The following is a 13,401-nucleotide window of genomic DNA, read 5'->3' as shown; positions in this document are numbered from 1 at the left end:
AAAGGGTGGTTACACTTTAAGGAGTTGGAAATAATGCAGATATTTGCTCATTTTAAAGACTGCTCACCCACAGACTGACCATCTGGTCCAATAAGACGATCACCTTCTTTTATTGCACAGATTCCTCTATGAGACAAAGCATCATTCTGCTCCTCCAACGTCTGCACGTGCCTTCTTAGTTCTTGATTCTCTTTCTCCAGTTCTTGGATTCTCCATTTTTGCACTTCAGCAGCTTCATCTCGAGAAGTCAAGATTTGATGCAGTTCTGCAATCTGTGCCTCAAGCTCCCGCACTAACTCTGAATATAGCGCAGTGACCCGGCTTCCTGACCGTGCACTCCAGTGGTGTCCTACAGGACCTTGGAGATATCCTGAGTCTCTGTTTGAAAGACTCCTATCATGTTCATTAGTTCTTTGAACGTCATGCAAAGTGGCAGTGTGGTGCCAAGGAATTGTGGCCGAGCACAGAGGTCCATTCAAGGTTCTCTGACGTTTCCTGGTGGAAAAGTCCTCTTCGGATTTGTGCAATATTGATGAAGACAAACATCTAGAACATCCAGACAAAGATATTATCATTGACCTTAATAATTCTTCTAAGATCTACCACATTTTATCTTTTTCATTTACCTGCCTGTGTGTGCAGCTCCATCTTGCAGACAGTGTGTAGGCACATTATTGAGCGTGCTGTCCGACTCTTCTTGCCTGGGTTCAGGTTCTTCACAACGGTTCATCTGTTTTATCTTGAGTGGTCTTCACAAAGACATACTTTAGTGACCTAAAACGGACAGATGGGAAATGAAACCTGTGATTATATGAAGATGACAACCTTGGAAAGTGATGTTTGCTACTGACCAATATATGGGTTAAAGAGGAAAAAATAGTGTATTTTTAAGTTACACTCAACAGTAAATCACATTGTTTTTCAGAACTAAGAAAGTCCAGTGATAAATGTATAATTCCTTTATTTTGAATGTATACCGCATTTAAAATTTAAAATGAAGAATTGTTAAAAAGAGGAAAAAAAAATAAAAATCACATCTGTAAAAAAGGTTGTTTCATGAATCATTTTCATACCACATGCTGTTAAAGGGAACCTGTCAGGTCTGGAATCCCTATGTAAGTAAAAGCAGAGCATGTTAGAGGCGATAATTAGCATCCGGAGAGTGTGTCTGTCAGACGTGGCAGTCATCTGTGAAAGGCGAACACACTGCAAATTACAGCGAGATTATAACAGTGTTATTAGAATAAAATATACCTCAATGTCATGAGCATCTCCGTAAGATTAATAGACATGCTGCGGTCTATAAAGACACACCGCATGTCCGGTTTCGTTGGTGTGTCACCCGCGTCTTTGTACGCATAGTGGAAATGGGATTTCATAAAATCCCCTCCACTATGCTGTAACATCTAGACGCTGCGCGTTGGACGCTGCGGCTGTACGCAGTGTTCAATCCGCAGCAAATCCGGATGTATTACGCCACATGGAAACATACCCTTGTTCTGAGCCTCAGAATTAGAATAGACTCTGTCTAAGCTGTCAAGTGGGACCAGAGCAGCGCTGGAAACCATAGAAGACAGTCTATTTTACTACACTTACACCATCATATACAGTTGTGCTCAAAAGTTTACATACCCTGGCAGAATTTTTACTGACCGATTTTCCATTTGTTAATCACAGTTTGAACGCTGCTGACTGGCATTATCAATTCCTTGGATATCTTTTTGTATCCCTTTCCTGCTTTATACAATTCAACTACCTTTTCTCGTAGATCTGTTGATAATTCTTTTGCTTTCCCCATGACTCACACTCCAGAACCGTCAGTGGCTGGATGAAAGATGCAAGAGTCTGTCTGGATCCCAGAAACTCACTCAGCTTTTATGCACACCCACTAATTACAAGCAAACAGGTCACAGGTGAGGATGTTACCTTTAGTAGCCATTCAAACCCATTTGTGTCAACTACTTTGCATGTTATCAGGCCAAAATCACCAGGGTATGTGAACTTTTGATCAGGGTTATTTGGATGTTTTGGGTTGTCATTATGATTTAAAAAGAGAAAACACAGTAGTTTCACAAATAATGGCTTCACCCAACCAATAACCATGAGTGGAGAAAAAGGTTTGGCGTTATCATTCATATTCTCTGAAAAAAAGCCAAGAAAGTAAAAATTCTGCCATGGTATGTAAACTTTTGAGCACAAGTGTACATAATTAGGAATACAAAATTTTTGACGACAATTCTTTAACCTATGCTGTGGGTAGGCTGTGAGCTCAGTCTCCTTCCTCCTCTGGCAGCTGACACTACAGTCTGACTGAAAAAGTCAAAAGTGGAAAGGTGACTACAGTATAGGCATTACTACTGCTGTATCCGTTTTACATAATGGAGGACAATACCGTTATCCTTTTGCACTTAAAAATGTAACAAATCATCAAGTCGTTATAGATATGTATGAGGACAATCTGATGCAACCATGCAACTACATAAACAGATCCTACTGGTGAATATTGGCTATACCTACATTATATTGTTTCCAATGGATGATTTTCATGTCATTTTCAGATTTTTCTTTAATAGTGTACATCCATATTGCTGCCCTTGGGTGCTGCCACTTTCTATTCTGAATATTATGTTGCATAAATCAGCTGACAACTCAACTGCAAAACAGAATTACTTATGTGCACTAATATATGAAGAAAACATTATTCGCTTAAAATCGTGGAACTAATGGAAATTTTCTGACGTAAGTCTTTAAAAAGGACAGATCACCTGCCTTTTTTTATTCAGAGTCAATCTTTCAGCAAGACTTTCACTAAAAAACCAGAGTTAGCACAGGATGGGGTGAACCATCTCATCGCTCTCCAGTGCTGCGTCACACCAAAATCCATCTTTAATTCATATGAAAATTAGTTTTGCAAATGCAATGACTGACAAGTCAGTGCCCTTGTAGTTCTTGGCACCTCTTCTCGCCACTGGTGCCACCTTTTGATTGACAGCAGAGACACATGCTCTTCTACGGGGCATCACGTTTGGCCTCCACTGTCATCAAAAAACAAAGTGGGCTCTGACGAAATCAAATAGCCCAACAGAGCCGATCACTTTTTCAGGGATTGTCAAAAAAACGATCGACTGTACGCAAAAAAACACAGATGTGCCAATTTGATCGATTCTGCTGATGAAAAGACCACAGCACGCCGATGTCATCTTTTTGTCACTTTTTTTTTTTTTAACACATAAGAGAATTTTTGTCTTATAAATGGGTTTCACATCCTGCTGTACCTGCTTATTTCACTAAAAACACATCAAAACCTGATACCTGCGTTTTTGCTGCATTATTGCACTTGCTCATTGTTTTCTATGGGTGAAAAAAGCTGCAAAAATCCTGAAAGTGACATGATGCGAGTTTTCCAATTCAGTTACGCCAAAAAAACAATATGTGTGCATGAGATTTCTGATATCTCACAGCTTTTGCTGGTACTGTAAAATGCAGCTTTTAATGTGCATAAAAAGGCAGCAAAAAATAAAATTCAACCACAACACAACGTGTGAAAATAATCTTTCAATGTAAATTGGACCATAAGGCCATGTTTCCACGGTCAGACCATTCACAGCGTCAAACTCGCAGCGTCCAGATGTTACAGCATAGGGAATGGAATTTCAAGAAATCCCATGTCCACTATGCGTGCAAAGATGTCCGCAGCATCCCTGCGTAAACGGACATGCGGCGCGTCTTTCCAGACCGCAGCATGTCTATTTATGTTGTGGAGACGCTCAGTATTAAGTGCAGGAACACAGCTTACTACGTGTGTGTACTAATTTAAATAATGTCTTACCTTGTTTCAACCGGAAGTTTGCATCCACTGCAGTTCTCGCAATAAGCTGTGCACGAGAACTGCCGTGCACGTGACTGCCGGTCATTAGTTTAAAGCTCCACTGTATTCTGGATGTCAAGCTGAGTGGTGGCATAATGCCACCGTTCAGCCAAAGGCATCCAGATGTAGCAGAACTGGACTAGTCATGGGACAGTGTGTATATCTTCTCAGTGGACAGGTATGGTATATTGTTGCTTTTTTATTTTATTTCTCTTACAGGAGAACGAGGGTGTCGGTGGAATAGGCGATGCAGTACATCTGGTTTAATTAATAATATTAAAGGAGTCTGTGTCATTATTTCAATTAAAGGACTTTACTTTGGCTGTGTCTTTATTTGCCATGTAACTATAGGATTAGTAATGGATGGGTGTCTTATAGACGCTTCTCCATTACTAAGCTGTGGGCTTGATGCCACCAGACAATAGAAAGGTGACATCAATCCCACAAATATTACCCCACTTGCCACCGCTACAGGGCAAGTGGGAAGAGCCGGGTTAAGTGCCACAATTGGCGTATCTTTGGATGCACCAGTTGTGAGGCTGCTGCGGGCTGCTATTTTTAGGCTGGTGAGGGCCAAAATCCATGGGCCTCGCCAGCCTGAGAATACCAGGCCGCAGCTGTCTTCTTTTTCCTTGGCTGGTTAATAAAAATAGGGGGACCCCACGCTGTTTTTTTTTTGGAGGGGATCCCATTATTTTTGTTAACCATCCAAGGTAAGCAGACTCCTGCGGCCTGATATTATCAGGCTGGTAAGGTTCAAGGATAATTGGATCCTTACCAGCCTGAAATACCAGTCCCAGTAGTCTGCTTTACTCTGGCTGGTTAACAAATATAGGGGGACCCTACGCTATTTTTTTTTAAATTACTATTTATTTATTAAAAAGGAGGGGACCTCTCTCTATGCTTTCCTCCACTTCCTGTGTCATGTACGTACAGCTGTGTCACAAGATTAAAATTAGTACAAATGCATGGTAAGCTACGTTCCCACACTTAATACACATGTGACTAAGAAGATAATGCGGTTTTACCGCATCTAATGATAGTGAATGGGTAATTTACACAGCTACATAAACTGACATGCTGCGGTCAGGTAAAGACGCACCGCATGTCCGTCTCTGTGGGTGAGCCGCGGGCATTGGTGCACTATGCTGTAACAGCCGGACACAGCCGGTTGGACGCTGCAGATGTACACAGCATCCAACCCGCAGCGTTTACTGACCGTGGGAACATACCACAATATATCTGCAAACAGGAAATCACTTTTCTTCCCAGAAGCCACCTTTCAATTAGCTTTATTTCAAGTGACAAAAAAAACGCATCAAAAACGCATGTGGAAAAACGCAGGTGGCCTGCCAGTGACCTCAGATGCAGATTTGGTGCAGATCAGGGGCGGGCTGGGCCGGGTGGCAGGGAGGCAAATGCCTCCCGGGCCGCTCCCCCAGCAGCTGCCGGCCTCCTGATGGCCTTGCATAGTGAACTGCGTGCGGCCATGTCTGCTGTGCGGTCATGCGGCCGGCAGCAGATAGTGACAGGGCCGTGATGTCTTTCCTCAGCTGCGCGATGAAAGGTTGAGTGCAATTAGTGCAGCGGTTTATTTGGCGTCGCTGTGTGATCATGTAACGTCGCTCCACTTTACAGCAGCCGCGGTCCGCGGCTTATGAGACTGACTGTAATGTGCACGCAGGCGGCACAATGACGGCATTGTCTCGCACCGCTCTAGTCTCTACAGGCCAGAAGAGGAGACGGAGACTGCGGTGCCTGGAATCAGGATGAGGTGAGTATAAACTTTATTATTTTTTATGTGAACGGGCTTTGGGGCCATCCTACTATATAAATGCGAGGGAAACTGCGGCCATCCTACTATATATTGGGGGGAAACTGCGGCCATACTACTATATATATGGGGGGGGAAACTGCGGCCATCCTACTGTATATATGAGGGAGGAAACTGCTGCCATCCTACTGTATATATAGGGAGGAAACTGCGGCCATCCTACTGTATATATGGGGGGAACTGCGGCCATCCTACTGTATATATAGGGAGGAAACTGCGGCCATCCTACTGTATATATGGGGGGAACTGCGGCCATCCTACTGTATATATGGGGGGGAAACTGCGGCCATCCTACTGTATATATAGGGAGGAAACTGCAGCCATCCTACTGTATATATGGGGGGAACTGCGGCCATCCTACTGTATATATAGGGAGGAAACTGCGGCCATCCTACTGTATATATGGGGGGAACTGCGGCCATCCTACTGTATATATGGGGGGGAAACTGCGGCCATCCTACTGTATATATAGGGAGGAAACTGCAGCCATCCTACTGTATATATGGGGGGAGGAAACTGCTGCCATCCTACTGTATATATAGGGAGGAAACTGCGGCCATCCTACTGTATATATGGGGGGAACTGCGGCCATCCTACTGTATATATAGGGAGGAAACTGCGGCCATCCTACTGTATATATGGGGGGAACTGCGGCCATCCTACTGTATATATGGGGGGAAACTGCGGCCATCCTACTGTATATATAGGGAGGAAACTGCAGCCATCCTACTGTATATATGGGGGGAGGAAACTGCGGCCATCATACTGTATATATGGGGGGAGGAAACTGCGGCCATCCTACTGTATATATAGGGAGGAAACTGCGGCCATCCTACTGTATATATGAGGGAGGAAACTGCAGCCATCATACTGTATATATGGGGGGAGGAAACTGCGGCCATCCTACTGTATATATGAGGGAGGAAACTGCGGCTATCCTACTGTATATATGGGGGGAACTGCGGCCATCCTACTGTATATATGGGGGGGAAACTGCTGCCATCCTACTGTATATATAGGGAGGAAACTGCGGCCATCCTACTGTATATATGAGGGAGGAAACTGCGGCCATCATACTGTATATATGGGGGGAGGAAACTGCGGCCATCCTACTGTATATATGAGGGAGGAAACTGCGGCTATCCTACTGTATATATGGGGGAACTGCGGCCATCCTACTGTATATATGGGGGGGAAACTGCGGCCATCCTACTGTATATATAGGGAGGAAACTGCGGCCATCCTACTGTATATATGAGGGAGGAAACTGCGGCCATCCTACTGTATATATGGGGGGGAACTGCAGCTATCCTACTGTATATATGGGGGGGAACTGCGGCCATCCTACTGTATATATGGGGGGGAAACTGCGGCCATCCTACTGTATATATGAGGGAGGAAACTGCAGCCATCATACTGTATATAGGGGGGGGTGAAACTGCGGCCATCCTACTGTATATATGGGGGGGTGAAACTGCGGCCATCCTACTGTATATATGGGGGGGTGAAACTGCGGCCATCCTACTGTATATATGGGGGGGTGAAACTGCGGCCATCCTACTGTATATATGGGGGGGTGAAACTGCGGCCATCCTACTGTATATATGGGGGGGAAACTGCGGCCATCCTACTGTATATATGGGGGGGAAACTGCGGCCATCCTACTGTATATATGAGGGAGGAAACTGCGGCCATCATACTGTATATATGGGGGGGTGAAACTGCGGCCATCATACTGTATATATGGGGGGGTGAAACTGCGGCCATCATACTGTATATATGGGGGGGTGAAACTGCGGCCATCATACTGTATATATGGGGGGGTGAAACTGCGGCCATCATACTGTATATATGGGGGGGTGAAACTGCGGCCATCATACTGTATATATGGGGGGGTGAAACTGCGGCCATCATACTGTATATATGGGGGGGTGAAACTGCGGCTATCATACTGTATATATGGGGGGGTGAAACTGCGGCCATCCTACTGTATATATGGGGGGACTGTGGCACTGTGGCTAACCTCCTTAGATGTGGACGAACAGAAAAATTGACAAGAGATTTCAACGCAAGATTGTGCGGATGTTGGATAAAGAACCTCGACTAACATCCAAACAAGTTCAAGCTGCCCTGCAGTCCGAGGGTACAACAGTGTCAACCCGTACTATCCGTCGGCATCTGAATGAAAAGGGACTGTATGGTAGGAGACCCAGGAAGACCCCACTTCTTACCCCGAGACATAAAAAAGCCAGGCTGGAGTTTGCCAAAACTTACCTGAAAAAGTCTAAAACGTTTTGGAAGAATGTTCTCTGGTCAGATGAGACAAAAGTAGAGCTTTTTGGGCAAAGGCATCAACATAGAGTTTACAGGAGAAAAAAAGAGGCATTCAGAGAAAACAACACAGTCCCTACAGTCAAACAAGCTGGGTCTCCCTGAGAGGTCATGGGTCTTCCAGCAGGACAATGACCCAAAACACACTTCAAAAAGCCTAGAAAATGGTTTGGGAGGAAGCACTGGAGACTTCTAAGGTGGCCAGCAATGAGTCCAGACCTGAATCCCATAGAACACCTGTGGAGAGATCTAAAAATGGCAGTTTGGAGAAGGCACCCTTCAAATATCAGGGACCTGGAGTAGATTGCCAAAGAAGAATGGTCTAAAATTCCAGCAGAGCATTGTTAGAAACTCATTGATGGTTACCGGAAGCGGTTGGTTGCAGTTATTTTGGCTAAAGGTTGTGCAACCAAGTATTAGGCTGAGGGTGCCAATACTTTTGTCTGGCCCATCTTTGGAGTTTTGTGTGAAATGATCAATGTTTTGCTTTTTGCTTCATTCTCTTTTGTGTTTTTTTCATTTAAGACAAATTAAATGAAGATAATAATACCAAAGAATTTGTGTTTGCAATCATTTTCAGGAAGAAACTGAGTATTATCTAACAGAATGGCAGGGGTGTCAATACTTTTGGCCACAACTGTATGGGGGAGGAAACTGCGGCCATCATACTGTATATGGGGGGGTGAAATGCGGCCATCATACTGTATATATGGGGGGGAAACTGCCGCCATCCTACTGAATATATGGGGGGGAAACTGCGGCCATCCTACTATGTATATGGGGTGGAATTGGGACCACCATACTGTATATATGGGGGCTGGGGCCATAATACTAATATATATATATATATATATATATATATATATATATATATACAGTGCCTACAAGTATTATTCAACCCCCTGCAGATTTAGCAGGTTTACACATTCGGAATTAACTTGGCATTGTGACATTTGGACTGTAGATCAGCCTGGAAGTGTGAAATGCACTGCAGCAAAAAAGAATGTTATTTCTTTGTTTAATTTTTTTTTTTAAATTGTAAAAAGTTTATTCAGAGGGTCATTTATTATTCAACCCCTCAAACCACCAGAATTCTGTTTGGTTCCCCTAAAGTATTAAGAAGTATTTCAGGCACAAAGAACAATGAGCTTCACATGTTTGGATTAATTATCTCTTTTTCCAGCCTTTTCTGACTATTTAACACCCTCCCCAAACTTGTGAACAGCACTCATACATGGTCAACATGGGAAAGACAAAGGAGCATTCCAAGGCCATCAGAGACAAGATCGTGGAGGGTCACAAGGCTGGCAAGGGGTACAAAACCCTTTCCAAGGAGTTGGGCCTACCTGTCTCCACTGTTGGGAGCATCATCCGGAAGTGGAAGGCTTATGGAACTACTGTTAGCCTTCCAAGGCCTGGACAGCCTTTGAAAGTTTCCTCCCGTGCCGAGGCCAGGCTTGTCCGAAGAGTCAAGGCTAACCCAAGGACAACAAGGAAGGAGCTCCGGGAAGCTCTCATGGCAGTGGGGACATTGGTTTCAGTCAATACCATAAGTAACGTACTCCACCGCAATGGTCTCCGTTCCAGACGAGCCCGTAAGGTACCTTTACTTTCAAAGCGTCATGTCAAGGCTCGTCTACAGTTTGCTCATGATCACTTGGAGGACTCTGAGACAGACTGGTTCAAGGTTCTCTGGTCTGATGAGACCAAGATCGAGATCTTTGGTGCCAACCACACACGTGACGTTTGGAGACTGGATGGCACTGCATACGACCCCAAGAATACCATCCCTACAGTCAAGCATGGTGGTGGCAGCATCATGCTGTGGGGCTGTTTCTCAGCCAAGGGGCCTGGCCATCTGGTCCGCATCCATGGGAAGATGGATAGCACGGCCTACCTGGAGATTTTGGCCAAGAACCTCCGCTCCTCCATCAAGGATCTTAAGATGGGTCGTCATTTCATCTTTCAACAAGACAACGACCCAAAGCACACAGCCAAGAAAACCAAGGCCTGGTTCAAGAGGCAAAAAATCAAGGTGTTGGAGTGGCCTAGTCAGTCTCCTGACCTTAACCCAATTGAAAACTTGTGGAAGGAGCTCAAGATTAAAGTCCACATGAGACAACCAAAGAACCTAGATAACTTGGAGAAGATCTGCATGGAGGAGTGGGCCAAGATAACTCCAGAGATCTGTGCGGCCTGATCAGGTCTTATAAAAGACGATTATTAGCTGTAATTGCAAACAAGGGTTATTCCACAAAATATTAAACCTAGGGGTTGAATAATAATTGACCCACACTTGTATGTTTAAAATTTATTAAAATTTAACTGAGCAACATAACTTTTTGGTTTGTAAGATTTATGCATCTGTTAATAAATCCTGCTCTTGTGTGAAGTTTGAAGGCTCTAACTTATTTGCATCTTATCAAACCTGCTAAATCTGCAGGGGGTTGAATACTACTTGTAGGCACTGTATATACATACAAGTAAACTGGGGCCATCATACTATATATAGGAGTGAACTGGGGCTATCATCCTTTATATATAAGGATACTGGGGTCATCCTACTATATATATGGGGGAAACGGGGTCATCCTACTATATATATTTGAGGGAAATGAGGCCATCCTACTATATATATGGGGGAACTGGGGCCATCATACTATATACAGGGGGGTCTCGGGCTATCATACTATATACATGGGGAACTGGGGCCATCCTACTATATATGTGGGGGAACTGGGGCCATCCTACTATACATGTGAGGGAACTGAGGCCATCTCAATATATACAAGGGGGGAACTGGGGCCATCATACTATATACATGGGAGAACTGGAGCCATTCAATATATATATATATATAGGAACTGGGGTCATCATATATATGGGGTGAGCTGGGGATATCTTACTATATATATTGGGAGAACTGGTGCCTTCACACTATATATATGGGGCTGTGGGACCATCATACTTTATATATGAGGGAACTGGGGTCATCATACTATATATATGGGGGAACTGGGACCATCCTACTATATACATGGGGGCAACTGGAGCCATCAAACTATTTATATGGTGCAGTGTGGACCTTTATACTATATATACAGGGCAGTGGGGCCATCATACTATACAGTTGAAACCTGAAGTTTCCATAAACTATATAAAAAGACACATATGACCTAAAACGAGAAAGGTTTATTCTGATTTCATGTCAGATAGAGAAAAACATGCAGATTTGTATTTTTATACAGTATATAGTGGATGTAAACTTCTGGTTTCAACTGTATAGACATAGGGGGCAGTGGGGATTTCATACTATATACAGGGAGCAGTGGGGACCTTCATACTATATATAGGGGACAGGGGGACCTTCATGCTGTATATAGGGTCATTGGGGTCCATAATACTATATTTAGGGGCAATGGGAACATCTTATTTTATATAGGGGCTATGTAGTCATTTTACCATATATAGGGAGATCTGGGGTCCTCAATGTATAATAAAGGGCTTTGGGGACCATCGTATTTTGTTTTGTGGTATGTAGGACCATCATTCTGTATATTCAGAGCTTTGTGGGCACTGAGAGGACATTATTAGTTAGTGATAGGGGCACTCTGGTTCCATTTTTTTTCTTAGGGCTCGGTTCTCCTCCCATATCTCTGTAGTAAGCTTGGTTCTACTCCTATATCTCCGTAGTGAGCTTGGTTCTGCTCCCATATCTCTGTAGTAAGCTCAGTTCTGCTCCCATATCTCTGTAGTAAGCTCCGTTCTGCTCCCATATCTCTGTAGTAAGCTCAGTTCTGCTCCCATATCTCTGTAGTAAGCTCCGTTTTGCTCCTATATCTCTGTAGTAAGCTCTGTTCTGCTCCCATATCTCTGTAGTAAGCTCTGTTCTGCTCCCATATCTCTGTAGTAAGCTCTGTTCTGCTCCCATAATCTCTGTAGTAAGCTCCGTTTTGCTCCTATATCTCTGTAGTAAGCTCTGTTCTGCTCCCATATCTCTGTAGTAAGCTCTGTTCTGCTCCCATATCTCTGTAGTAAGCTCTGTTCTGCTCCCATATCTCTGTAGTAAGCTCTGTTCTGCTCCCATATCTCTATACTAAGCTCGGTTCTGCTCCCATATCTCTATAGTAAGCTCGGTTCTGCTCCCATATCTCTACAGTAACCTCTGTTCTGCTCCCATATCTCTGTAGTAAGCTCGGTTCTGCTCCCATATCTCTGTAGTAAGCTCGGTTCTGCTCCAATAACTCTATAGTAAGCTCGGTTCTGCTCCTATATCTCTACAGTAACCTCTGTTCTGCTCCCATATCTCTGTAGTAAGCTCTGTTCTGCTCCCATATCTCTGTAGTAAGCTCTGTTCTGCTCCCATATCTCTGTAGTAAGCTCTGTTCTGCTCTCATATCTCTGTAGTAAGCTCTGTTCTGCTCTCATATCTCTGTAGTAAGCTCTGTTCTGCTCTCATATCTCTGTAGTAAGCTCTGTTCTGCTCTCATATCTCTGTAGTAAGCTCTGTTCTGCTCTCATATCTCTGTAGTAAGCTCTGTTCTGCTCCCATATCTCTGTAGTAAGCTGGGTTCTGCTCCCATATCTCTGTAGTAAGTTCCATTCTTTTCCCATATCTCTGTAGTAAGCTCGGTTCTTTTCCCATAACTCTGTAGTAAGCTCCATTCTTTTCCCATAACTCTGTAGTAACCTCTGTTCTGCTCCCATATCTCTGTAGTAAGCTCGGTTCTGCTCCCATATCTCTGTAGTAAGCTCTGTTCTTTTCCCATAACTCTATAGTAAGCTCGGTTCTGCTCCTATATCTCTACAGTAACCTCTGTTCTGCTCCCATATCTCTGTAGTAAGCTCTGTTCTGCTCCCATATCTCTGTAGTAAGCTCTGTTCTGCTCTCATATCTCTGTAGTAAGCTCTGTTCTGCTCCCATATCTCTGTAGTAAGCTGGGTTCTGCTCCCATATCTCTGTAGTAAGTTCCATTCTTTTCCCATATCTCTGTAGTAAGCTCCATTCTTTTCCCATATCTCTGTAGTAAGCTCGGTTCTGCTCCCATATCTCTGTAGTAAGCTCTGTTCTGCTCCCTTATCTCTGCAGTAAGCTCGGTTCTGCTCCCATATCTCTGTAGTAAGCGCTGTTCTGCTCCCTTATCTCTGCAGTAAGCGCTGTTCTGCTCCCATATCTCTGCAGTAAGCGCTGTTCTGCTCCCATATGTCTGTAGTAAGTTCCATTCTTTTCCCATATCTCTGTAGTAAGCTCGGTTCTTTTCCCATAACTCTGTAGTAAGCTCCATTCTTTTCCCATAACTCTGTAGTAACCTCTGTTCTGCTCCCATATCTCTGTAGTAAGCTCGGTTCTGCTCCCATATCTCTGTAG

General features: G+C 44.0%; 1 protein-coding gene across 7 annotated transcripts in view; it reads right to left on the bottom strand.

Moving 5' to 3' along the window:
* The window catches only part of LOC141086429 (uncharacterized), a 54,829-nt gene that overhangs the window by 39,554 nt on the left and 1,874 nt on the right, over positions 1-13,401 (bottom strand). For 4 of the 7 annotated variants that reach the window (XM_073572452.1, XM_073572451.1, XM_073572455.1 and 1 more), the window contains exons 2-3: positions 627-774; positions 68-546 (exon numbers count right to left, since the gene is read on the bottom strand). In XM_073572452.1, coding sequence (XP_073428553.1) covers positions 68-546; positions 627-730 — 583 coding nt within the window. In that variant the 5' untranslated portion in view covers positions 731-774. Of the gene's footprint in view, positions 1-67; positions 547-626; positions 775-2,517; positions 2,636-13,401 lie in introns of those variants that run through there. The other 3 variants (XM_073572454.1, XM_073572456.1, XM_073572457.1) reach the window with 3 other exon arrangements.

Source organism: Dendrobates tinctorius, unplaced genomic scaffold (genome assembly GCF_039654945.1).
Source record: "Dendrobates tinctorius isolate UK_male_01 unplaced genomic scaffold, ASM3965494v1 ptg000032l, whole genome shotgun sequence".
Classification (NCBI taxonomy): Eukaryota; Metazoa; Chordata; class Amphibia; order Anura; family Dendrobatidae; genus Dendrobates; species Dendrobates tinctorius.
Note: the sequence above shows the minus strand (reverse complement) of the source record. Positions and strands in the feature narration are given on the sequence as shown.